Source organism: Leptonotus elevatus, chromosome 13 (genome assembly GCF_054856555.1).
Source record: "Leptonotus elevatus isolate MCC_2025b chromosome 13, RoL_Lele_1.0, whole genome shotgun sequence".
NCBI classification, from domain to species: domain Eukaryota; kingdom Metazoa; phylum Chordata; class Actinopteri; order Syngnathiformes; family Syngnathidae; genus Leptonotus; species Leptonotus elevatus.
The window spans coordinates 12,021,861-12,049,346 of NC_141251.1; the positions used below are offsets into that span (position 1 = coordinate 12,021,861).

Consider the following 27,486-nt stretch of genomic DNA (forward strand, 5'->3'; position numbering starts at 1 on the left):
CTGAATTTTCAGATAAATAAATAAATGTTCATACTAATCTTACATGTACAAGTTTACTCATTAGTATTTTCTAAATTTGAGTTTAAAAAAATCGCAATAATAAATGTCTAGATTCGTATTCGGGATGAATCGGTATCAAATCGAATCGTGACCTATGAATCGTGATACGAATCGAATCACACACACTGATTGTTCACTTCTGCTCCAAACTAATTGATGGGTTTGTAATCTTGTTCTTTTACCCCTTGATTTGATTTCCTTTATTAACACAGTAAAAAAAACAAAAGAAAGAAGGAAAATGTAATTTCATTTTAATAAACCGCATGTTCGCTTTTATAAGATGTGATTGACTGACACGTCTGCATTGCAAATGGGAATTCTCAATTGCCCTAATCTGGATAAATAAATGTAATTTTTTTTCTTTTGCACCATACGTTTGGGAAGTGGAGCGTCTTGACATGTTGATGCATGCCCTATTGTCGTATCAGAAGTTTTTGTAGCATTTGTCTTTTCTCAAAACCTCATCAGAGGTTTGTCAAACCTCAGTTGGTTTTGTTGTTTCATCACTATTGCTCATTTCAGAAAATGGTTGCATCAGTGCTTTTGAAAGAGAAAGCAATGCTAAATTAACTTCCCAGAGCATTACCCATATGTCTAATGAAAATGCTGTGATTCCTTTACCCTCTAGTTTTGTCAGAATGAACACAAACCTGATGGAACATGCGTATTTTAGGAGATGAGTTTGAATTTACATAGATTTTTCTTTTTGGCATAGTCTACATTCAATGTTAAATGTCAACATCTGAGTGCACAGAAGTTTGATTTAGGTCAATCATAATAAATATGAAAAAGAAAAGTCCTAGTCGTTGAGAAGAGTGGGAGTTTTTCTTCATGAAAGTTTTAAACTCCATCCTTTTATTCATAGTTTTTTGTGACTACTGTGACTACTCAAGTATATACGTAGAGATATACTTTTATATATCCCGTGAGAGGCATTAACATTAAGCTGTTACAGCTTCTTTCTGTTGTGTGTGTGTAACACAAAATATATAATTTATAGGCTAGTGTAAATGTAATTTCCTCTTGAGCGATTATAGTAGATATCCATCCATTTTCCAAACCGCTTATTCCTCACAACGATTGTGGGGGTGCTGGAGCCTATCCCAGCTGTCTTCGGGCAGTAGGCGGGGTGCACCCTCAACTGGTTGCCAGCCAATCGCAGAGCACACAGACAAACAACCATTCATAACAAATGTAATTCCTGAGTCAACAGTTTGTCAGTGATTACATTTATATTTTTTTATATCCGTTTTTATTTTCACTTTTATTCATTTATTTATTTGTTTAGTCATTTATTTATTTTAAATTTTGGCAGTTTTGGTCCTTAATACAAATGGTCTAACGTGCGGTCAAATGATAAAATATACATGGGAGTTCAACAAAGAAAAACTAGCAGCAAGTTTGTGCATGCGCAATGGCGTGCAACAGCAATCAAAGGTGACATGTTAGTGAAAATTAGTAGCCAACTTAGTGCTACACTTTCAATAAGATTGTATTTTGCGACCAGTTTGGTCATACATTGCAAGCTAAATTCTCAGTGGTGCGACTTTAAAAAAAGCAAAAAAAAAAGCGAGGTTGCACTGGATTAACAGACGCATATTACGCCATTATGTTCTATACCAATCAGAAATAGTAAAAGGTCCGAGGCCCCCTCTGAAAAGCCATAACTCAGATATTCATGTGTGTACTGTATGTTGGAAATTGTGTATGCTGCATTCAGATAGAGAGCCGCTTCTTTTTCCCTCTGTTAGTCTGCTTGATCGGTGTGGGAGGCAGGTCTCACACACACGCACACACGCACACACACACAGACGCTGTAGACACTAGACAGCAGGCATTGAAGCAGACAGAAAAAGGAATTAACGTACTCGAAGCTGAGTTTTCTGACGGCTATCCTGTAGTTGTACAATTACAGACATTTGAGCAGCGTAAATGGGATTAGTAACTGAGCCCGATGGCACAGCGGCGCTGTGGGAACTATTTTGGTCCAAGCCAAATGAACAAGCAGTAGCCAGCTAACATCATCGAGCTGATATGTAGAATTTGCATGTAGAAAGTTACCACAAAAAATGGCAGTACAACAAACTTCTTATAACTGACAAAGTCCATTTCAACCACAAAATATCCGACCCAATTTTTTCAGCAATTAAAAAAAAAAACAACAACAACAGTGTGACATTGAGGGCTCTCCATTGCTCAACAATGCAAATATATTTGACAACGCACAATGGTGCATGCTGGCACATAGCATTTCTCACTTTATCGGGAAAGATATGTAACCCTTCAACATTGTTGAGAAAAGCAGCATTTAGAAAATGCTGAAAGTCTTTTGACTGACTTTTTTTTTTAGCGATTCTTAATATAAAACAGGTTGCTTTGATCACAGTGTGTGTTCATTGTGATGGTTCAAATGCAGAGGTCACATTTTGAGTACAGTTGTGTACAAAAAAAGAAGATGATTCTTCTTCTTTTGATGATGCTAGCAAAAAGCTTAAAAGACTATGCGGGATTACCAGCATGTAACCCCAGTTTCTTATTATTTAGTTGGTATGTATGTATCCACCGCTGAATGGTGTGTTTTGACTAGAGTGACTGTAGAACCAGTTCTGTCTCACTGCATTTGTACTCTGACCTGTCCTCGTGTCTCATATTTATTGAAAGATTTGTTCCTTACTGTGCATTTAACAATTTAATGAGTGTTCTTTTTGTCTATTCTCAGGCACCAGTAATGGGTCTGTACTGGTCTACAACCTTACCAGTGGTCTTCTCCACAAGGAGCTCAGTGTCCATTCTTGTGAAGTAAGGTAAGATGTGGAGTCATTCTGCACATTGCCATCAAAGGGACACTTTATGATTAAGTGGTCAATTTGGAAGACTTTCCAAGACAAGCAGCAAAACCCGAAAGTTTAACAAATCCTTTCAACACTTATATTCAATTGAAAACACTACAAGCACAAGCTTTTTGATAAAACATTGTTCGAAATGTCTTATTTGATGTTGCTTGGATGGCAGCATATGTTGCTCCCAAACCTGTATGTACCTTTCAGAACGAATGCTGAAATCGGAGATGTACAAGTAGGAGTAGCACAGCCCCATACAATCACAATATGCTGGCTTTGACAATCCGGATTGTTCTTTTCACCTTTGGCCCGGAGGACACAACATGTATGATTTCAGAAAATGATTTGAAATGTGGACTCGTCAGACCACGGCACACTTTTCCACCTTGTGGCAGCCCATCTCAGATGAATTCGAGCCCAGCGTTTCTGGTTGTTGTTGATATACGTCTTTTTCTTTGCATGGTAGAGTTTTAAGTTCTTTGCATTTGTCGATTTTTAATGCAGTGCCACCTGAGGGATTGAAGGTCATGGGCATTCAATGCTGGGTTTTGCCCTGCCGTTTACGTTGAGAGATTTCTCCAGATTCTCTGAATCTTTTGATGAGATTCTGGACCATAGATGATAAACCGGGATGCTCCTTTTACACTCAGTCATGACACTCACCTGTATCCAATTAATCTGTTCACCTGTGGATTGTCCCAAAAAGGTGTTGTTCTTTTTTTAAGCATGTGTGTTTAGAAAAATGTACGCTCCCTCTCCCGTCGCATCCATCCGTCTCAAATAAGAACATTGGAAGTTGGACGGCAGCATGATGGCATGAAATAGTCGTTCATTGCAAGAAGTGTCATTCCATACCTGTGTGTGACTGGGCCTCTTGAAATGCACCAGGTTCTAAGTAATTCATGTGAAGCCTTCTAGCCAATAGCCATCTCTTGTGATGGTCCTGAGGCCCCTTCAGTAATTTTCTGTTCCTCATAGTCAACTGAGCAAAGACATGGGCTCATGAATCATCAAACATGGATGAAGTGTAGCATCCCATATTCTGATACTTAATGACCTGTGACCACTTGGTTGTTTTATCTAAGATTGTGAATGTCCTCATTTTTCTCACAATTCTCCCTGCTATGTCAAAAATATGTCCTCTCCCTCCTTTTGTTTAGGTCTAATATAATGGATTGTTACTGTTAACTTACATGTTGTGTTCATTACAAGCATTTGTTATATCTGTGGTATATAATGTGCTGTCCAGAATATACCTTAGGATATAAGACAGACTACTAGACTATTTTAAATTGACTCTGGTATACTATGGTTGCCACACTGTTTGCACAGACCATATGAGTGTTTCTGTTTTTGACAAAGTTCTTGCACCAAGGCTTTCTGCTTTTGATAGGTTGGTCACAATGCGTCATTGCAGATATAAAAGTTTGAACTAACTTTGAGTGGTGACAGTGTCTCAAAGGGGAAAACTTCACCCAGGGAATTTTTACACTTGAAATTGAGCACTGTCATTGGTGAACTTAATTGGACTTGTGGAGAGACCGGAGGGAAGGAAGGCAGCAGAGTAGAAACTGTCAGCAGTGAAAAATGTCTCTCGTAGGACAAAAGAACTCAGTTTAAATTCTTTCCAGCAACAGTATGAAAACTGGACAATTAGGGTTTAGCAAACAAGGATAAAAAAACCCCACCCATTTTAGAGCAATTAATAACTAATTATAAATGATAATAATGAGAAAAAATATATATAAATAAATATAATCTTTCCACTCTGGAGCCCGGTTTCAAAAGTAATCGGTTTCAAGCTCCGAAACCGCGCCATCGTGTAGACGAACTTCCTAAACGGTAAGAAACTTGTGAGGATACATTAAAACTGGCTTTCGTGTGGCCTTAATAATCTCTTTTTGCAGAGTTGCGTAAACGAGCCTGTTGAAGATAATTTGGTTAACTTGTTTTTCTAAAAGACACACAAATTGGCCTTACTGTTGTAGATGCCAACATGTAAGAGCAACACCTGTGGTCGGTTCTAAAAATAGGTCACCAGTAATGGGACACTGACATGCTAAGAAGAATTTGAAGGAGAAAAATGTTCAAAATTTTTGTTATACTTATCATGGTACACATTTCTTTTTTTACCAAATATTCTATATTTTGTTTAAAAATGTACCTAATAAATTGTGTTGAATGAAAGAAATAGTTGTTTTATTTGCCAGTACTCAAATATTACAAAAAATAGCAGCATAAATGGGCCCAAATAAAAATCCGTGATAGAGTGAATCCGCAATAAGTGAACCACAAAGTAGTGAGTTTTTGTTTTTTGTTTTTGTTTTTTTTACATTTATTTTTACATTACCCTTTCAGTCAATCTGCCTCTCATTAACAACACATTGCAGTTGTAGCAAAATAGCGATCAATATCTCAGATTATTATCAGTGTTTATTAAAGGTGACTATTTAAGCGTCAATAATTACTTCACTCTGTCTTGAGTTGCTGTTCTTTAATATAAACTTAAGGTTGCCACATTGGATTGTAGTACGATAGTTAACGCGTCTGCCTCACAGTCAAGAGTTCCCGGGTTTGAATCTTGGCTCAGGTAGAGTTTTCATGTTCTTGTACCGTAAGAATGTTTGGTTGTTTATGTGCCTTGTGATTGATTGATGACCAGCTCAGGATGTTGCTCAGTCATCTGAGATTGACTTCAGCTCACCCGCAACGCTAATGAAAACACGTGGTGTATAAAATTGTTTGGATATATACGTGGACAACTATAGGTACTAGCTACACACATGTACACCAACACATAAAAGCATGCAGTTTGTTGTTCCATGAGATTTTGCGTATGACATCATTTCCTCCCACAGGATATTTCCATGGTGTACAGTACTTCTGTTGGTTCTCGTGCTAAAACTTTTTAAAACTTGTGGCAGTTCAAAATTGGTGGGGCTAGCAAGAGGCCTTTATGCAAATGAGCCGAGCAGCCGATACCCCAACACAGCCGAGGAGGCCAAACTATTTAGCATTAAATTTACATTTACAGGGAAAATTGACTAATTAATCATGTGGGTCCTTACCATCTCATTATGGTACAGTTTCTGCTCCTGAAGCTCTAAAAAAAATCATTTTGCACACTTGGCTGATTTGATTTAGTGTGCAATTTTGACACTGCATGTGTTCATTCCACAGGGGTATCGAGTGGGTGAGTCTCACCAGTTTTCTATCATTTGCCACTTCTTCTCCCAACAACATGGGCCTGGTTCGAAATGAGCTGCAGCACGTCGACATGTCTACCGGTGAGAAACACACAAGCGACACGAAGGGAATGATTTACTGAAGTTTTGTGTTTACAAAAACAGCCGCAAACGAGATTGGTCACGCAAACGGATGTGGAGTCTGATATACTAATTGGGCGCAACTAGGATTGCATCTGCAAAAATATTGCCACTATCATTTTGCAGTCTATGGGTGCAGTATACGCAAGTAAATAAATGGTGTCTATTTGGAAGGTGCAAGCTAGCATGCATAGTAGTGCCAATGAAAATGAAAGGAGGCAGATAGAGATTTTCTGTAAACATTTTTTTAGTTCAAGAAACATAACAAAAACTGCACTCAGTGCAAGTTAAATCAAACAAAACATGGCTTTTATGTGTTTTTATGCATACAGTGTAGGCCTTAGGTATACAGTGCTTTAATGCAGTTTTCACATAACTATTCCGAGTCACACTCCCCCAAGAAAGCCTCAAGCAAAACTGCTCTGCACTGTAGCTTTTTTTGTTATACAGTATACTACTTTACTAAATGGCCTTCACCAAAACAGATCAGCACCTCGTTTGGCGCGCGTCATATAGTACACTTGATGGCCTTCTTTTGTTGGTAGTTAACTTGGCGAGCTGCATGAGTTCTAATTCAATGGGTGCAATTCTAAGAAAAGTGTAGATTGCAGCACAGGTAAGAGCAAGTTTTTGGCTGTTTCCTCCCCCAACTTTCTAAAAAGTGGGTTAATACCCTGAGGAACCGACACTAAAGTGAAATTGAAAGAATCCGTCTTTTCACAAGTGCATTGATGAGCTAACTCTCTCACATGATCTATTCTTGCATGTGTTTGTTTTTTATTTTCCAGGACGATGTTTTGCATTCAGAGGCGAGCGTGGAAATGATGAGCCACCCATTGAGATGATAAAAGTTTCACATCTTAAGTGAGTTGCCTGTTTTTCCAATTACCTACAAAACTAAGCAGTTGTTAAGTATGTACCGTTTACCTGAGATCAAATGTTCCTTTTTCCTGATTTCTGAATTAATTGCTTATTATCACACTTAATTTTCTTTAAAAAAATCACACCAATTTTAATCACAAAGACATGTTTTGACTGTAGGCAAGATGTCCTAAATCTCTTATTAATAATCAACATTTTTATGGAAGATGCAACGGGTAGCACAGCTTCCAAAAAATTCTACTTTTGTCTCATCAGTCCACATAATATTTCTTTAAAAATTGTATTGTTTTATTGTTCAATGTTTTTTCACAAATGTGAGCTGAGTCTTTCTGCTCTTTTTTGTCAGCAATGGTTTTTACTTTGGAACTCTCCTATGGATGCAATTTTATAAATAATGTTTAAGTATATTTTTTGCGCTTTTTAGACTTTAATTGACACGACAGTTTTTGCACTTTGTCTTTGTTAATGTAATGTAGCCGTGGCCAAAAAGGCCTGAGGTTCTTTGGATGTTTTTCAGGGCTCTTTGGTAACCTTGATGAGTCGTTGCACTCATGGAGTAATTTTGGTTCACTGACCGCTCTGGAAAGGTGTTTCCAATTTTCTCTATTGGGGCATAATGGCTTTGAGTATGGTTGGTTCACTGGAGTCACAAAGCCTTCAACATTTTTGTGTAACTTTTTCTAGACTGATAGATGTCACTTTGTTTCTCATTTATTCTTCAAATTTCTTCGGATCGTGGAGTACTTGGAGTGTTTCTTTTTAATAAGACCTTGTAACCTACTTCACTTTGTCTTACAAGCACTAATTAAGTGATTTATTGATTCAACAAATCTGGCGCTAGTCAGGCTTGGATGTGGCCAGTGTAATTGAACTCTGCTATCACTGCTGGCTAATCACACTTAATTCATGATTTAATGAGGGGAATCAAATACGTTTTCACATAAGGCCAGATAGGTTTGTATACCCCCCCCCCCCCTAAAACCCGAACCTAAGTAAACTTCACAGAGAACTCGAGACTTTTTTTCTACAAATAAGAAAATTGTCCTCACAAGCCTTCCATGTTGATGCGCATAATGGTACGTTTTGTAAATCATTATAGTGTATTTAGATTGATCACTTACTGTATTGTAAATAAATAACTAAACCACACCGAGGACTTTCTGACAGCTCTCAGCGAGCCCTGTAGGTAATAAATGGGCAATTTTGAGCCTTCACTTACTCTTGGCTAGCCGGTATTATGAAATCTGCCTCCACTAAAATGGACAACAGTATCAGTGAAGTCCACTAAGACCGAGCCACAACCATCTTTGATAGGCATTTTTGATAAAAAGTCAGAATAGAAAGCCATGACTCATAACGGTCAGCGACGATCAAAACTTAATGTGCGACATTTGATAAAGGTCACGTAACATCGTCAAAATTACAGCAATGTAAGCGCAAAAGATTAGCATGGCATTTGCATAAGACTGCATCGGTGCAAATGTACTTTAACACTACAAGAAGAAGGTCTAAGTTTATCATTGAAGTTGCTCATTACTATTGGCAACCATAAACATACAAAAATAATTTATTGTCATGTTTTTGTTGTTACCTATGTTCATCTTCAGGCAGTACCTGGTAGTGGTGTTCAGAGACAAACCACTGGAGTTGTGGGACACCAGGACAGGGACACTTCTTCGAGAGATGGCAAAGAACTTCCCGACTGTTACAGCTCTGGTATAAAGGCAAACCACTAGCCAAAGTTTTTTTTGTTTTTTTTCATTTTTTAAATTGTCCTATGTATTGCATAATATCAATTGGCACATCTACAGTCACTACAATTGAAGACTACAGTACATAAAAGTTTGCTATCTGGACCTCTTAAAGTACTCATCTAAAACATAATGACATACAGTAATTTTCTCTTACCTTTTGTCTTCTCCACCTTTCTGAGCTCATGTGGGCAATTGGAATGATTTCTCTAACAAAATATCCTTGCTCAGCAAGACACAATAGAATATTTTGGGCAGCAATGCTCATAAAAGAAGAGTTATGCGGGACAAACTTTACAGTGGGGCTGTAAAATCCTCTACAGAGCGAATAAAACCGACAGTAGCCTTAATAATACATGCTGGCCTTCCTCAGTACCATATTGCTGTCTTATTTCCATATTGATTGTAAACCTGAGATCCAAGACCACCTCTGTTGCTCATAGGGAGTAAGGTTGGGGAGTAACTCTTGTGTGCTTTACCTTTATGTGAGAATAAAAACACATCCATTTTCTTGGTTGCTTTCTGCTTTTAACCCTACAATGGTTTGTCTTGATTTGCCTGTTTCTTGGTTTGCTCCTCAAATCTCCAATTGTTGTCTTTGTGAAGGAGTGGTCCCCATCGCACAACTTGAAGAGTCTAAAGAAGAAGCAGATGGCAGCAAGGGAGGCGATGGCTCGTCAGACAGTTTCAGACGCTGAGCAGAATATTGTTGAATCTGCAGTTATCAGGTCAGCGCTTAAAAGCCTCTGAAATGCTGTAGCTCTTTTGTTTCTGTGTCACACACTGTTAGTGTACAAGGTGCATATTTGAGGGAATGGTACATTTGTTTGATTCCTTCAGTAGTCTGCTGCAGGATGCGGAGAGCAAGTCTGAGAGCACCCAGGCCATATCTGCCAGGGAACATTTTGTGTTCACGGACACAGATGGGCAGGTCTACCATATCACTGTTGAGGGCAACACTGTCAAGGATGGTGCTCGTATACCTCCTGATGTGAGTCTACACTATGGTTCTTTTTTTGTTTGTGTTGTGTTGACCTTTTGCCTCTCTTTTCTCATAAAATAATTCCTACGCTTCATAACTCTGAATTACAAATAGTCAGACGTGTAATAAATGGCTGCCTGAGGGGTAATTACAGGATGCCTGTGCATGATATATATTTTTTTTCAAGGTGCAACGGTTCTCCTGTCTAGGCTTCTGACACACCCACCACGCGTAACCTGGAAATTTATGCACAACCTCGAAAGAACCATGATTCGATGAAGTTCGAGGGTGGCCCTATTTTTTATTTGGGGGGGGGGGGGGTTCTTGGGACATAAATTCCATATAGAGCTATTCAGAAAATATGTCTGACTTTCTAGTTATACTGATATTCTCCAAAGCAATTTAATCAGAATATCGTGCTTTTTTTTTCTTTTTTTTTTCAGACCGATATCAGTACAAGTACTCAACTCTTGGTCACAGATACCGATACCAAATACTGATACCACTAGTACTTTTGATATTTATAATATTACAAATAAATTTTCAGAAAGACATCCCAATATAGCATTTTTCTTAAAGGGGAAGTCAACACAACAATGGTGTAATATACAGTCCCACTAACTCATCTGTTTTCTGAAGCTGAGCCATGAGCATCTGTGATGTCATTTTCAGTCAATGGTAAGTGACAAAATGGCCGCCGCCCCTTGAAATGGATAAAAAACGGTAGATTTAGCTCCTTAACTCATATTTCACAAACACAATATTAATCAGCTTGCCATTTTAGACTAGTGGTGGCACAAACAACATATTATTGTAAAGAAATGTTTTGAGTTGACTTCTCCTTTAAAATGTCATGAAATTAATGGCAATTTTCTATTCTTCTAATTCGTAATTTCTTGTTCCTGATCATAAAATGGCCACAAGTCACGAGTACCAATACCCTGAAATTGAGCCAGGTATCGGCCCAATAATGTTTCCTGATATCGGTACTCAACCAGCCCTAGTGCTTTTAAATGAGCACTTAGGAGAAAGTGCAAATTGAGAGTTGACCAGGTTGCCAAGCAACGTAATGCATGCTTGGCAAAACTCAAGGCCCATTATTACGAAGACTGTATTGTTTGTGATCATGTTGGTGGAAAAAAAGTCAGCTGGCACTGATCTGTTTTTTTCACCAATTAAAATGATATAATGTTGACAGTCTGCCGTCATTGTAATGTATAGGGCAGTCTGTGAGCGTGTATGGCCCAGGTGTGCCCCCATCTAAAGATTTAATGATATTATGTTGGTTTGGATACAAATTCTGTTATTTATTTATAAATCCTCAGTTCACCTTTTCAAATTAACTTAAGGCTCCAGTCTTTGTTATTGTCATAGAGTTCAGTTTTATTTTATTTTTGTAATGAGAAATCACATTCTATTTCTAAGCAGCAGATTGGATTGCTTATGCAGTGTATTCCCCCCCTCTCTCAGTACCTGCATCTTTTCACATTGCAGTTGTAGAGACCCGAGGGTTACCCAGGGATTTTAAGTCCTTCATAACTTCTTCATGACTGATGCAGATTCATTTCACATAGATTTGCATACCCCAAAGGCTTTGCTGCTTTCATATCTGTGTCAGCACACTGGCAGAAACTCTCCTAAAATGTTTGATCCTGTCAATCACACCATACAGACTGGAGGTGAGACGCATGCAGCGACTCCGCAGCACCAGTCTTGTCTGGTGACATCAGCTAACTTAAAATTCATCCATGCGTGTTTACCACCTTGCCGTCATAAATATTAATCAACGTTTTCCGGTTGTCATTTGCATCCAAAAGACGCGTCAGTGATGGTGTTATATAAGATATGGTTTGGGAATGTGGAATTGTCATTTTCTCCTGCTTATTGAATATGTTGCAGGGCAGTATGGGTAGTATTGCCTGCATTGCATGGAAAGGTGACACCTTGGTGCTTGGTGATGTGGATGGAAATCTTAACTTCTGGGACCTTAAAGCACGTTTGTCCAGGTGATTTAGTTTTTTTTTTATTCTCTTCCCGCTTATTCTATGCTACATAAGTGCATCATTCATTCTTACAAGGATTTAGGCACGTTCTTAAGTTTAAAGTCCAAATTTGGATGTTGAATTTTTGTGTTTTGAGTCTTAAATCATTTTAAAGTCTTCTTTTTTTAACGTTCATGTCACACTCTCAAATGCACAATTGAATGCTCTCACCGTGTTAAAAAAAAAAAAAAAAAGTATAACTGTGAACCAAGAAATAACATCAGCTTTCGAGCAATACAACATTTTATTCAAAAGTCTAGTGTAGAGATAGACCGTTAATCGGGCGCCAATATTGTTTTTGTTTTTTTTGTTTTTTATCTGACAGCCGATGCAATGTATCGGCCCTGAAAAAAACCCATATTGGTCTATCTCTAGTCTAGTTTGGTGAATCTTGCCAAATCCCTGTTAATTTAAGAATTGTTTGTAGTCTGATGGAACCGCTTATCGCTAGACAGTCAAAAATGAGCATGCAAAAAAAAAAATGTCTAAGAAAAATGTTACTTGCAGTTTCACTAAATGGGTGATAATAACCCATTTTAATATGACTGAGTTCCCCAATGTGGTTGATATTTAGGGGAATACCAACTCACCGCGGCTGGGTGAAGAAAATTCGCTTTGCTCCCGGAAAAGGCAATCAGAAACTCTTGGTTATGTACACTGATGGAGCAGAGGTCTGGGACACCAAAGAGGTATGGCTCCAAAGCTTGTGTGACCATCTGGAAAAAATAAATAAATAAAAAGATTTTTAAAAATTGCATTGATATATAGAAGTACAAACCAAGCAACATGGATGTTCATTATTGCTTAAAACCCCATTATTCCTGACTTTGTCTACCACACAATATTATCTTTTCTTATCAGATAATATTTAATAATACTATTTTTTAGCTCATCCTTTTAACAGACTGGACTTTGACTTTGTATACACAGCATAGCTTTTCCAGCAGGAATGAGTTATGGACCCTGCAAAGGTGGACACAGGTTTATTCTCTTGTGTATTTAGCAGTGTAGGCTGCAGGAAGATGGGTGGATGCTTTATTGGAACCAAGATAAGGTGCAGCGCTCAGTCCCCAATCGTAAAAGGCAGACAGCAGATGGATCAAGTCGCAGAGGGAAGCAGTCATAGCAGCAAGGGAGGAGTGGGAGAAATCTCCCAAATGCTTGAGCACTCTGCTGACAGCTGGCTTATACGCTCACTTCTGCACATTTCCATTAAAAGCCAGACAAGCAGTTTGCACCCCTTGACAAGGCTTTTTGCTAACTGTCTTCCAGTCTGCATGCTATTTTATTTATTCAGCATGATTTAAGGATTTTGTCAAAGCGAATTCCTCCATATGACATCGCTTTTGTTCAGGTTATACTTTATGCAGCATCCAAAGAAAGTTTGTTTGTGTTGATTTTCATTGGTTATCACCTCTTCTAGGTCCAAATGGTCAGCAGCATGCGCATTGGTCGCAACGTCAACTATCGCGTCTTAGACATTGACTGGTGCACTTCCGACAAAGTGGTGCTGGCTTCAGATGACGGCTGCATTCGAGTGTTGGAGATGGCCATGAAGTCGGCTAGCTATCGTATGGATGAACAAGATCTCACCGGTAGGCTTCCGACTGAAAATTAATAACAAAAAGACACTCTTCCTAACACTTTATTTCTGTCTGCTCTTTGACCAATATGTCCAGATTCGGTGTGGTGCCCCTATCTGCTGCTACCCCGAGCTGCCCTCACTCTTAAGACTTTCCTCCTACTGCAACCGTGGTCGGGGACCTTCACCATGGACATTACACAAGTGTAAGTTTAATGTAAAGCTTTTATTATTCCCTCAAATTTGACATTTGAACATACATATTTGAAGTGTAGCATCTAGAAGAGACTCACAAATGTTTGACTAGTTTTCATGAAACAGGAATGTTCTTCAAAAAAATTAATATTGGGCAACTCTTGGCATGCGCTGAGTCAGGTTACCAAGTCATTATCACTGCCGAGTGATGTGTAAATTACGTATCAGGATTATCTTGACCAAAATTACTACAATATTACAAACAAATACACAAATACTGCAAAATCTTTTATTTTAATACACAAGCTCTAGACCACTGGCACACTTCTGGCTAATGTTAGTTAAACCTACCACAACACAAAATCAAACAGGCCTGCAACTTTAGCCTATTATAGTAAATGTTGTTTAAATACTGTTGCTGAAATCTTACGTATTCTTCTCCATTGCTTTTTGTCTACAGTTGAAATAAAGAAATACAAATACACATCTACTGCGCTATTGTCTAAATTGCTCCACTGTATTTATTTGTCCAGTTTTTTAAATTATATCCATTTTATTGTGTTCTTTTAAAACTGTATTCAGTATAATTATTTCATTCTATTCTTAATTCAAAGCCTGCAAATTATTTGAAGCTAGACATCTTATATGCATCAGTTTCCCATCTTTCTCAAAAACTGTTATGTATTAAACCTGTTAAATAAACATTCATTTCATGGTAATTTGAATATAATTGAAATAAATAAACCACACATGCGCTCGCACACACCCTCATTAGAAAGGCACATGTTTGTTTGTTTTTCAACATTAGAAGCATGACAGTTCAGTGCTTGCACATACCCGTTTATTGTCTCTGTCTCAAACTCTGCTTGTTTCTCACTGTCGGCTGGCTCACCCTCAGGATTTCAATCGGTGTCTTTCCTGCTCTCTGTCCTGCTCTCTGTCCTCTCTCTGGAAACCAGTGTCTCCCAAGTCCTCTGGCTTTCTCTCGACGGCACTCTCAGCTTGCTTTTCTTCAGCTTTCTCAACACCTTTATCTGGGCCTGTCTCAATGTCTGCCTCCTTGTTATTCATCTTAATGGTGCACAAGTAGGCTGTAATGTTGCAGAAGTAGGCTGTAATGTCCCTTTTCTCTTCATTTTAAACTATAAACAAAATGCAATGGAGAGGAATACCTGACATTTAGTAAGATTTATTATAATAGGCTCCTTTTGTTGTGGTTCGGTTAACTAACGTGCGCTGTGCGCAGGTAGAATACCGGTATACCCTAGCTATAGGCCCCCCTCTATAAAATTGGTCTAAAACCGTCACTGTTCCAGACCCCACGAAATGTACGTGAAATGACTTGGATGCCAGTGACATATTTAGTAGAGGTGCAACTCTGGTAAAACAATCAGATTAATGAAGGGCTTTATTGATTAGTCTCTTTAATTCACTACAATTAAGAGACAATGTTTTACAATTTCTCTAGATTTCAGTTTGAACATAAACTACAACTATTGATTTTCCGTCAAGCTTGCAGCAAAAACAAAGAAATTAGTGTAGGTTTTAACAAAATGCAATTATAGGAATTGGATTTCAGTTCAAATTTTGAGGTGATAATATTCACAAGTGTTCTGAATTCATGGGGCACAACTTCTGAAGTTTCATGATTTTGTAGTCACACTTTCAGTCTTCTAATACACCCTCTTATTCTTTCATAGACTGACCTACTTTCACTTGAAATGTCACACAATCCATTAAATGTTTACAAATGGAGTTGAAAACATATATATAATATATGTATATATATATATATATATATTATTATTATTATTCTTTTTTTTTAAATTGATTTAAAAAAAAATGTTTAGGTATTCTACAAGTCTATTTTTGCAATGAATGGATTTCAAAGGACAATACATGTTGAATTATTGTAACAACCAACATATTTGCTACTGTTTGAAGTCTGAATTCCAGTAGTCTTATTAACATGGCAGTACTTGATATACAGTATTAACAATAAACATTATTTACATACCAAGTAATTTGTAAAAAGTCCATATTGTATTTTAGGTAAGTAGCCAATTGACATAAGCATGTTTGCCTTTTCAGAGACTACAATGAGAAAGATGAGATTAAAGGTCTTATCCAAGAGCAGCTCAATTCTTTGTCAAAGTAAGTAAAGAAAGTGGTGAATAAACAGATTATTTTCTATGAAGATGATAAGAAATACACGAACAGTCATGTTGAAGATGGTGCATGCCAATATGTATGCAGAAGTGGGCTTGCTCTGGTGTTAACTGTATCTCTGATTGACACCCCAGTGACATGAAGAGTGTGCTGCAGGACCCGGAGCTCAGCCTACTGCAGCGCTGCCTTCTGGTCTCACGGTGAGTTGCTGTCAGTATGCATTGTTTCTCTCTTCTTCAAGCTTTTCCAACTTACTGTACTTCGAAACAGTGCATTACAGCATTTGCAGTTTTAGTACACTGTGCAACACTGTCACATATTACATTTTTGTTTTTTGTTTTTAATTCTCGAAAGCTCAAACTGTTTATTTTTGCTACAGTAGTAATGCCTACTTAAGGGAGTGCTGAAATATTTATTATATCTGGGAAGGATAGTCAAATAAAATCATTTATTTCACAATAATAGAATGATTATTTACATTTTGTACAGGTTCTAACTGTATTTTCATTTGACTGCATGACATTGGTCGTCTGGTTGCTGTGAAAAGGTCATTCAAACAACAAAACCGACGCTGGCCTAACATTTTTTGCACAGTACGATAAATTGATGGCAAAATACCCAAGTGTGTTGTATCTCTATATACAGTAAATCCTCCTTTCAATAAATAAGTTTCTTTGCAATTACGTACTATAACCACGTTGCTTTGTAACAGCGGTCTCTTCAGACTGCATACTTGTTCACAGGCGCACCAGCACTTCTTGCAACCAAATAGTGCACTCCATTTTGCATGAAAAAGTTATTAAAATACACATTATCGATTAATTAGTTTATTCCTTGCATCTGCAATTTCTTTTTTTTTTCTTTTTTTTTGTGACCTTTCAAATTGTGTATTGTTGTTTGTCTGTTTCTACTTACTTTGTCTGTTTAATACTGTTTTTGTTTAGCATTTTTATTTTTACTGCATAGATTAATTTTAAACTCTGTATGTTTTTGTTGAATTTTTTGAGGATCCCAGGAAGACTAGCTACCACTTTGTGGAAGCTAATGGGGATCCTAATAAAGAATAAAGAATTGCTTCAAGAAGACACAATTGATCAGCAATGAATTCCACAAAATCATCAGAATTCTTACTTGTCAGTTGATGAAAAGATTGTGGATATCCTGAATCATCGGACCATTACAATTAATTAATTGTAATCCTCCAAAATGAGTTTGTTAAATTGCATCACGACAAAAAAACATCATACAATGATAGACGTCTGCAACTTTACTGTCATCTTTGCTCCAGCTCAAATTTTTCCCGGTAACTCTTAAAACAATTCTGTCTGTCTTGAGTGCAATTTATTTAGGCGACAATGAAGGAAACTTTTGGCTTTCAAATAATGAGGATGCTTTCATAGAGCTCATGCATCTGTAATGCCTCTGCATCTGGCCATCCTAAGTTATCATGCCATTGTTAATGTGGCTCGGTAACCTAGCAACAGCTGTGTGTCTGTGCAGAATTGCTCAAGGAGGCTGGGAGTGGTAAATGATGAGAAAAATAACACAGGGATGTGGTGGGGAAAAATGTTCACTGAAAGATGCATGAAAGTGTGATCATTAGAAAGCTGCAATTACAAAAAGAGACCTTAGGCATGTTGATTTTTAACCGAGGTGATGTTGTGGCAAACCGCAGGCTGTTCGGGGACGAGTCTGACCTTCACTTTTGGACAGTGGCTTCACATTACCTCCAGTCATTTGCCCAGTCTCGTCAGCTCAGCGTGGCCACAGCGGAGGGTCGGGTTCAAAGTGAATTAGCTCAGCAGTCTCCTCAGAATCACCTGGACATCTGCCACGACATGCTGTGTGAGAGCTTCTATTTCCAGGTCAGTGAGAAAAGTGAAGAAGCTTCTAACCACAGATTAACAGTAAACAGTAGCAGCATCCTTTTTAATGCTATATAGTTTAATTATATTCTAAAAAAATAAAAGCCTGCATTTTCAATATTGTCCACCAGTCTCATTAGGTTTACCTGCATAATGAATCCATTGAGTCGCCATTATGACCTTTAATGGCATTACAAAGATAATATTGTTAAGAATTGTGTTTATTTTGACGCATACGCATTCTCAGACGATAACTCCAGGTGTGGTCTCTGCCCAGAAACTGAAGGGTCCTCAAGTAGCTGTGTGGCTGAATGGCCTGGGGCTGCTTTGATGCAGCAGATGGCACCTTTTATGCATAAACCAACTTCCAGCTGCACTCGCATATGTACAGTATATAATTAAAAAATCATGAAAATTAGGACCAAGGAGTCCAGTTCAGACTTGTATGGGGGGGGGGGGGGGGGGGAGCCTAAATTTATGCTTCTTGTCGCTTTCAGGTCTGAAGCACTTGGTGAACAATAGATTATTTTATTTCATTTTTAAATTATTATTTTTGATTATTGTTCAGCCCACTTGCTCAGAGAAGCCTGGAAAAAGTTTATTTAGAAGATAGCAAATTCATTTCCGGTTGGCATGACAACCACAACACTCATTGAAAATACATTTGCCATTTCTAATTTCCTAAATTAATGAAAAAATTCAACATTTATCCTTACAATATTCAAAGGATTAGTTGCTTTCATTTAAATTACAAGGTTATTTCAGAAGCCAGTATAGCCAATCGCAAGACACATAATACAGAATTAACCTTTCACACTCATTGATCATTTAGATTTGTTAATTAACCTAACATACGCGTTTTTGGAATGTGGGAGGAAGCTGCAGTAACCCCGGGAAAACCCACATATGGTGATAACATTCAAACTACACAGAAAGGCCAGTGCTGAGATTTGAACCCAGAACCTTAGAACTGTGAGCCAAATGGCATTGAATAATGGATATGCAATTTCTGCTGGAAAGGGTCTCCATTATGGCCACCATAATTTAGAAAAAAAAAAGATAATGCACAATTTTGCTTTCACAAAAGTTTTACTCCGTCTTAATAAGGGTCCACGCAGTGAGCATAAATAGAAAACTTAAAAAGAACTAGGTCTGTAGCTGCATTTGGCTAGTGTTGTCATAAAATAGCCGCAGTAGCAGCAGCCTGGCTGTAATTACTAATATGTAAGCCTCCAACAGAGAGCACACAGCCCTCTGAAGCTTCTAAACTCATTTGATTTATACCCTTGGCTGTGACTCACTGAAGAATTGCGTGTAACTTCATGCAAAAAAACAAAAAAAAACCAGTCTGTGTTTCAGGAACATTAAACGATGCACACGCACATTGCCACACACAGTCATGCACACATTTCTGAGTGTCAATCTCTCTGTCATCTATTTTTCCTATAAATCTCATCTTTTTGACTTTGAAATTGTTTTTTATGTTTTATTTTAAAAAAAAGAAAAGAAAAGAAAAAAAGTATAGCCCCAAAATTGGATGCATGCTGTGATACTACAAGGAAGAACTATTAATGATCTGTATCCTGTATTCATTATTTATATATAACTGCATATATAACTATATTCAAATCTGTGCTCTTCCTCATCCCTGTTTCCCTACAGAAATTCCAATTGGATCGTGTTCACCTCCAGGAAGTGAAGCGCTCCAGTTATGAGCATACAAAAAAATGTGCTGACCAGCTCCTCCTCCTGGGTCAGGTAAGTACTCCAATGCCACTTACTCTTTCTCTCTGTTTACACATGTACAGTTTAGTCAATAAGTATTTAAACAATAACTTTTCACTCTGTTCACCACCACTGTGAAATATCAAGAGATTTAGGAAGCACAGCCGGTGCTTCAATTTTTAGGGGCTCAAATGTATTTGGAAGAGTTATTGATAATGGGACACATGCAGTTTATTCTTTTTTAGTTGAAGACAAATTAAGCAGATAAAAGACTGGAATTGATATCGGTTCTGCTGTTGGCATTTTGCTGTTAGACTGGAAGTCTTGGAGTCCATAGAGAATTTTGATAAAGGAGGCCATGATTATTAGGCTTGGGGGGAGGAAATATTAATTAGCAATATAGCAAACACCTTAAGTGCAACATTTTGGTATATTTGTAAAAAATAAAACACTGATCTGCTTTAGAATTTAAAGCGGGAAGTCACGTCTCCGATAAAAAATGAAATTTAAAAAAAGGCGAGCTGTGATTGGTTGTGACCTGAGCCCTGAGCAACGTTGATGTCATTTTCAGTTGACAGCAAGTGACAAAATGGCCGCCCCCTGAGATGGATAAAAAGAAGCAAATTTTGCTACTTAACTCATATTCCACAAGCAGAATATTAATCAGAATACTGCGTTTAGACTAGTGGGGGCTGCATAGAACATATTATTGTCAAGAAAATCTTTGGGTTGACATTGTGAATAAAGAATCTTCAGTACACTTGTATCAACATCCCCCCCTGTTCAACTGTTCCTCGTGTATCAAATTAAGCAAAATATTACAGTACATAGTGTATTGCCGTACCTAATATTGTGGCAGGCCATAGTAAGTTACTGTTGCCATGGTAGTGTGCACATCCGTTTGTGGCAGGGTGTTTTGTGGCTCCTTCGATTAGCCATCCTTGCTTGATGTTTTCGACCAAATGAAGCACAATGGAGGATAACAGCCCCCTCATTCCTGTGTGGGATCTCTGCCCATGGGGGATTGTAGTCGCCTCCCAATGTCACTGTTGCCTCTCTAATCACGAGCTGCAATCAGCAGGCTTTGTATTGGATGTGTGGCACCCATCTAGGCGGAAAGACATCCATACCTTCTATTGCACTTTGCTTTCAGACGGACCGCGCTGTACAATTACTGCTGGAGACGAGTGCAGACAATCCCAGCTACTACTGCGATTCTTTAAAAGCCTGTCTGGTGACCACCATCACTTCCTCTGGTCCCTCCCAGTCCACCATCAAACTTGTGGCCACTAACATGATCGCCAATGGCAAGTTAGCAGGTACGCTTTGAAATGGCATCGCAACTTTTCGTACTTTGAAGAGGTACAGCGCCATGGTCTGCTTTGCTTCAATTGAATCAGGAAAACTCCAGGCTTGTAATGGAATGAGATGCATTTTGGATGGGATTCATCACCGTAGTGGTGTCTCACCCGCTCAACCAGAACAGTCGCACACACAAAAATCCCTTTTGGATCTTATCCAAGTATTGCATCAACAGTATGGCAGTTATCACACTGCAATTTTCCATCTTGCTGTTTAACCAGAGGGGGTGCAGTTGCTGTGTTTGATTGACAAGGCGGCGGACGCTTGCCGCTACCTGCAGACCTATGGGGAGTGGAACCGAGCCGCCTGGCTTGCCAAGGTAATTCGCCATAAGTATGTGCGGCAACACGAAGCATCACTTACGTAGCAGAAAAGTTTGGACGACTAAAAAAACACATGGAAGTTTTCTGTGTCAGTTTAATAGCAATGCAGCAGAATGAATTATGAATGGAAGACTGTGATCCGGGATAGATGCAGGCAAGATGAGTCCCTGTTGGAGTGCCTGAGCTGATGCATCTTTGCGGCACACTATATAGAACACTCCCAGTATTGAATGTTAGTTTCTGTCAATATTTTTTTTTTCCCAGCTAAACAAATGATATGGATGGATTTATTGTTGTGCTTGTATTCATTAACTCATTCACTGCCATTGACGGCTAGTGACGTCAAAAATTAATTTGATTTATTTCTATTAGTTTTGCTTTTTTTTCACTTTTGTTAACAAGAGTATGAAAACCTAGAAAAAAATTTATTGTACATTTAGAACAGATATAAAATTTGTGATTAATCGTGAATTAACTATTGAAGTCATGTGATTAATAAAAAAATTAAAAAAATTATGGCCTGATGCCCCTAATTAAAAAAAGAAAAGATTATTAAAAATTAGGTGCGTCAGATGATTAGAATTTGTAATTGTAATTAATCGCATGACTTCAATAGTTAACTCACGATTAATCACAAATTTTATATCTGTTCTAAATGTACAATATAAAAAATATAGGTTTTCATACTCTTGTTAACAAAAGTGGGGGGAAATGCGAAACTAATAGAAATAGTTAAATTGAATTTTTGACGTCTATGGCAGTGAATGAGTTAAAATGTATAGTCCACAAAAAAATATAAACACAATATTTTAGTTTTTGCTTTTTTTATGAGATAAACTCATAGATCTAAAACTTCTTCCACATACACAATATCACCATTTATTTTAAATATTTTTCACAAACCAGTCTAAATCTAATAATGAGCACTTCTCCTTGCCAAAATAATCGCCTTTTATTGTGGGCAATCTAAGGCACACGTGCTCTAATCGGCATCTTCATATGGCAAACCTGTGAGGTGGGATGGATTTTCTCGGCAAAGGAGAAGTGCTCACTATCCCAGATTTAGACTGGTTTGTGAACAATATTTGAGGGAAATTTTGATATTGTGTATGTGGAAGAAGTTTTAGATATTTGAGTTCATCTAATAAAAAAAAAACAATAGTGTTGCATTTATATTTTTGTTGAGTGTATTTAGCTTCTTGGGCTGCTTTTTCTGACCGATGATTTCATGTTTGTGGGTAGAATTACAGCCAAAAAACATGCTTTTCTGAATCCCACTAAACAATGGAGTGGAGGGGAGCTCATTCAAATTTTGTTGCATCAGCATCTTTGCACTTTCTTAACTCATCGCTGAATAATGCGTGCGTCGTAATGCAGGAAGGGGCTATCTGCAAAGGTGTTCAATTTTGTGCTGACCCAGATTTTATCACGCGCATTGTACGTACTTTAGTTATGATGTGAGCTGACACGTTACAAAGCTGCACCGTTCCAGTTTGTCCGCCTTTCACATGGTTCTTTCATCAGGTGCGTCTCAACCCAGCAGAGAGTTCAGATGTGCTGAAAAGATGGGCGGAGCATCTCTGTTCCCCACAGGTCAACCAGAAATCCAAAGCCATCCTGGTGCTGCTTTCCTTGGGTTGCTTTTACAAAGTGGGGGAAATGCTGCACAGGTATGACATATTGGCCTGTTATGATGTCACTATCAGGCCTTGTCGTTATGTTTTGACAAAACACTTTCGCTTTTTCCTGACCGTTCGTTCTTGCTCCTGATTTTATAATTCACTTAAGTCACTTAATTTTGTTGACATGTCATGGACGTCTGTCTTTTGATCCGTTTTCTTGATGGCGTCCTCTTTCATGCGGCCTTACATTCTGAAAGGCCTTGAAGGGGCATGTAGTGTATGCTGCAGGGTCACACACATGAAATGAGGCATCATGACGTTTTCTGACAATTGCACATCTCTCTTCTCCTCCCTCCACTTGGCGGCCAGTATGAGGCACTTTGACTCCGCCGCTCTCTTTATCGAAGCCTGCCTGAAATACGGGGTCATGGAGGCCAACGACTCTTCTAATATCCTTTTTGAAAACCCATTACGCTGCTCCAAGGACCATTGATGGATGTAATGTTTGCCGCTGCGTTAACTCTTGACCATCTCTGTTGCAGGAGCTCAGCAAATATCGACACCCAACAAAGGAACTAAAAAAATAATTTAGAATATATATAGAGAGAGCACATTTGATTTTCTTTAAGTTGTTCATTTGATGGATGAATGGATTTGGACATTAATAACCATAAACAGATTTACATAAAGCATGCTAGTTAATTTTGAAGGCTTGAGGCTAAGAAATAACTTCATACAACAACATCTTTTTCATGTTGGAAGCAAACATATCGAACTGTTTTCTATTTGACAGAGATACATTTCTTATTTCTTATGAGCTTTGACAATCAAATAATGCTGGGGCTACTGTCATGGTCTGATTAATCATCAAAGAGAAATCATATACTGTAAAAAAAAAAATGTTTTATTGTTTTGCTTTTATACATTCTACATGCTTTAAAGACATTTAAAGTACACATTTAAAGAACCTTTTTTACTCTCAAGAAATGGGAGACTATCGTATAACATTACTTTGAGGAAATTAAAAATAAGACTTTGTCCAAATTTTTTATTTTTTTATGAACAAACTGAAATTTGCATAAATGCTATCAAATAATTATCAATAGGTACGTAATGATCTATATACAAATGTCACAATATGAACCTCACGATACAATAATTATCACAATATTGTGGGGAGGTTGGCGATGATTTAGAAAAAGCTCACAATATTGTAAAAAAATAATATTTTTTAATCATAAAATATTAGGGGGGGAAAGCGCAATACCTGTATTGTGTTTTTTTTTTATACATAACAGCAGTGACAAAAAGCTAACCCCATGCCAGTAGCTTCATCGCTCGCCGCCATTTTGAATTATTCTGTAAACAACGTGCAAGCATCTGTTCCTATTGGCTCAGCGGCGCGAACTCATGAAGTTCATAATGAATTGTTCGGCTCAAGCGGGCGAAAAGTCATGATTTTTCAACATGACGATGACGATATCGTTGCAAATATCACGATATTGCCGTTATCGTTACATCCCTAATGAATAACCCTTCAAACAACTGCTACTTTAACACACGCCGACCTACAAAACAAACCAACAGAGCTATACTGACCTACCTGCTTTTCCGAGTTTTCCTTGACCTAATATTTCCACATAAACTCATCGAGACGGCATTTTTGGACTACGCGCGGCTGCTGCGTTCGCTCGGCCTACGAGAGGGAGCCGCTCTGTGGGCGTCGCGGGCCGGCAGCGCTGGCGAGCAGCTGATGGAGGAGCTGTTCAAGGGGGAGGGAGGAGGGCACGAGGTCGTGCTTGGCAACGACGAGGCCAAGGTGATCGACTCTTGAAGACCAACGGACTGACTACTGAGAATTAACCTCAAGCAGGGAACTACGCTCTCAATCTCTTCATCAGGAGAAGATGACGAGAGATGAAGAGGACCCGTTGTGTCATGAGTTCAATCATGGTTTTCCCGCGTTTGTGGCTATGGCGAGTTTTGACATTTCGGCACGTTTTTGTTGTAACTGTGGGACCATCGTGTTTGTTGGCAGTTGTGTTTGCATGTTGCTGCTTTAAAAGAGTTTTATCCCGCCCACCCCCAACATATGTCGTTATGCACATTGTTGTTGACTTGATGTCTGTTAAATGGATCTTTTAATATGGTGGGTTTGCGTTATATTGTGAGCCTGTGTTAACTCATTCACTGCCATTGACAGCGATAGACGTCCAAAAGTCATTTAAACTATTGCTATTAGTTTAACACTTTTTCCACTTTTGTTATTACGAGTATGAAAACCTAAAAATATACATTTTACAATTCAGAACAGATCTAAAATTATTGATTAATTGTGAGTTAATTATTGAAGTCATGTGATTAATTACATTTTTTTTTAATCGCCTGACGCAATTTAAAAAAAAAAAGAAGAAAAGATTATTAAAAATTAGGGGAGTCACGCGATTAAAATTTTAAATGGAATTAATCTCATTACTTCACTAGTTAACTCAGAATTAATCACACATTTTATATATGTTCTAAATGTTCAATAAAAAAAATCTAGGTTTTCACACTCTTGTGAACAAAAGTGCAAAAAAATGTTAAACTAATAGAAATAGTTCAAATGAATTTTTGACGTCTATAGCCGTCAATGGCAGTGAATGAGTTAAATAAATGTTGGGGGAAAATTTATTTAATTTGCTGTTGTACTGCTGTGAAGAAATGCGACAGCAAATTGCTACATTTCTTCCCTGTTATTTTATGGTAAGTATGCACTGACTTGAAAGGTTACTCTCACCGTTAACCTTCTTCTTCACTGAATTCCAAAAACTTTGCACTTTTAATTTACCTTTAAAGAATAATCATTTGCAGGACCATTCCAGTAGTAGAGCGCCTCAATGCGACTCTTACATGCGTTTGACATTAAAGTGACCAAATCGTGCATATGCACAATCCGTTCCTTTTAAGGCCTCAAAATATTCATAACTCAGCCCAATTTTGACTTGGAATGAATTTTTCGTTTGATAAATGGATATCCTTAAGCTGAAAGATATTTACAATATGTATTCATTTATAGCCTTAATACAGGCGTAGTCAGTGTTCATAATTTATATCTCATTAAAGTGCTCTAGACATTACCAGGATCCTTTAGAAAGATTATTTCCTCAAAAATATAAGCATATGAATAATTTGTACACTGAGGGGAAAAAAAGTGTTTTAAATATATTTACCATTCATTTTATATGCAGCTTATCCTGACTAGGAACATAACTTTCCTTTTTTTAAGTACTTACCTATTCAACAAATAGAAATTCATTTTAAGTCAGAATTTGGCCAATTTAAGAGTCATGTTAACTGTTTAGTCGCACACAAAGAGGCTGAGTGCTTAAGTAGTTTCAGTATGTTTGCTGTCATGCACATCATCTGATGCACACTCAAAGAGAAGTTTGCAACTTGTCGCCGTACCTACTGTGCACTTTGCTCCCCTTTCAACCCAACCACCCTCTGTTCATCAAAACCATACGTACGACAATGCATTGACAGTCAGTGTGTGTTTATCCGCCTTGCGATGTGTCAACCTGTCCTGCAGTCAGACGCAAACGTCTTCTGTGGGGCCGTCAGTGTGTTACTGTGTTTCATAAACACGTCAGTGCTGTTCCCTACTGTGTAACCAAGCAGTGTCAATCTACGTGTGCTCGTGTATTTGTGTCACAATTCACACTTGTATAAGTGAATAGAAAGTCTACGTACCGTTGTTTAAATGCCAGGTTAACCCACATTACTTGAGTGTGATATTTTTAGAGGGTGTGCACACATACACTCATGATCTCACTTCTATATATATATATATAATTTTATTTTTTTTGACATTGGGTTGCACAGGTTTTGAGTCAAATTAAAGGAAGAAATAATTTTGAAGTAATTTATCTTGATCTCATTTTATTTTAATGTCGAAACAACCTGGCATTTCAATAAGGGTGGGTAGACTTTTTTTTTTTTACAGCCACTGTGTGTGGAAGAGCTTGCATACAGTCACAGCACCATCGATGTATTTTCTTGCAGCTGTGAATGTTATGCAGCGTTGTGATGGAAAACGCACAGTACTTTTTTAGCCTCTAGCGACCTGATGCTTTTGTTTGCATATTACAAAAATGTGTAAAATTAAGTCATGTAGCAAGAGCACAAATGCCTTTTATTGCAGTCCATCATTATAAAGTAAACAGGATGTTGTTTTTTTCATTGTTATCAGTTGATGGTTATTCAGTGATGCTTTGAGGTAGATTTAAATATTAAAAGATACAATTATATCCGTATGTGAATGGCAATAAAATGAATATTTACGTTGTAATTGGCGTCGCTGTACTTGCATAGATGGGCACTAGAGGGCGCACTTAAACTACTGGATTTTTCTCCTCAAGAAGAGGCAGGCACTCCGCTACAAAATACCTATTATATTGAGTCCTATCTGCAGTTCTTTTCTTTCATTAAAGCTCAGGTATAGTTAAAATGTTCACTCATTCGTAAAACTGTCTTGAAGTGAATCAGTTCGTGCACAAACCGCTTCCGCCATTCATTACTTCTCCGCTTCAAAGTAGGGGCCAACAGCTGGCCTCCTCTTTGCCTCACATTTATTTATTCAGTCAGCAACGTGCATTCTGCTCTTTGTTCCTCGGAGCTCAATGAGAATAAAAGCAGTGCGAAACAGAAGGGCCACACAAATGACTTGATTGTGTTGCTTTTATTACGGCCCCATGAGTAACTACCGGAGAGCCGATCCA

At 38.0% G+C, this 27,486-nt stretch overlaps 1 protein-coding gene across 2 annotated transcripts in view; it reads left to right on the top strand.

Annotated features, from left to right (window-relative positions):
• Positions 1 to 27,056, top strand: part of wdr11 (WD repeat domain 11) — a 41,769-nt gene extending 14,713 nt beyond the window's left edge. The window contains exons 11-29 of one of the 2 annotated variants that reach the window (XM_086093536.1): positions 2,780 to 2,864; positions 6,081 to 6,187; positions 7,015 to 7,090; positions 8,716 to 8,824; positions 9,466 to 9,587; positions 9,700 to 9,850; positions 11,741 to 11,847; positions 12,458 to 12,572; positions 13,307 to 13,478; positions 13,563 to 13,671; positions 15,752 to 15,814; positions 15,964 to 16,029; positions 17,505 to 17,694; positions 19,357 to 19,452; positions 20,573 to 20,738; positions 21,003 to 21,100; positions 22,629 to 22,774; positions 23,096 to 23,175; positions 24,367 to 27,056. In XM_086093536.1, coding sequence (XP_085949662.1) covers positions 2,780 to 2,864; positions 6,081 to 6,187; positions 7,015 to 7,090; positions 8,716 to 8,824; positions 9,466 to 9,587; positions 9,700 to 9,850; positions 11,741 to 11,847; positions 12,458 to 12,572; positions 13,307 to 13,478; positions 13,563 to 13,671; positions 15,752 to 15,814; positions 15,964 to 16,029; positions 17,505 to 17,694; positions 19,357 to 19,452; positions 20,573 to 20,738; positions 21,003 to 21,100; positions 22,629 to 22,774; positions 23,096 to 23,175; positions 24,367 to 24,560 — 2,252 coding nt within the window. In that variant the 3' untranslated portion in view covers positions 24,561 to 27,056. The remainder of the gene's footprint in view (positions 1 to 2,779; positions 2,865 to 6,080; positions 6,188 to 7,014; positions 7,091 to 8,715; positions 8,825 to 9,465; positions 9,588 to 9,699; positions 9,851 to 11,740; positions 11,848 to 12,457; positions 12,573 to 13,306; positions 13,479 to 13,562; positions 13,672 to 15,751; positions 15,815 to 15,963; positions 16,030 to 17,504; positions 17,695 to 19,356; positions 19,453 to 20,572; positions 20,739 to 21,002; positions 21,101 to 22,628; positions 22,775 to 23,095; positions 23,176 to 24,366) is intronic. The other variant, XM_086093537.1, reaches the window with a different exon arrangement.
• Positions 27,057 to 27,486: the final 430 nt, after the last annotated feature.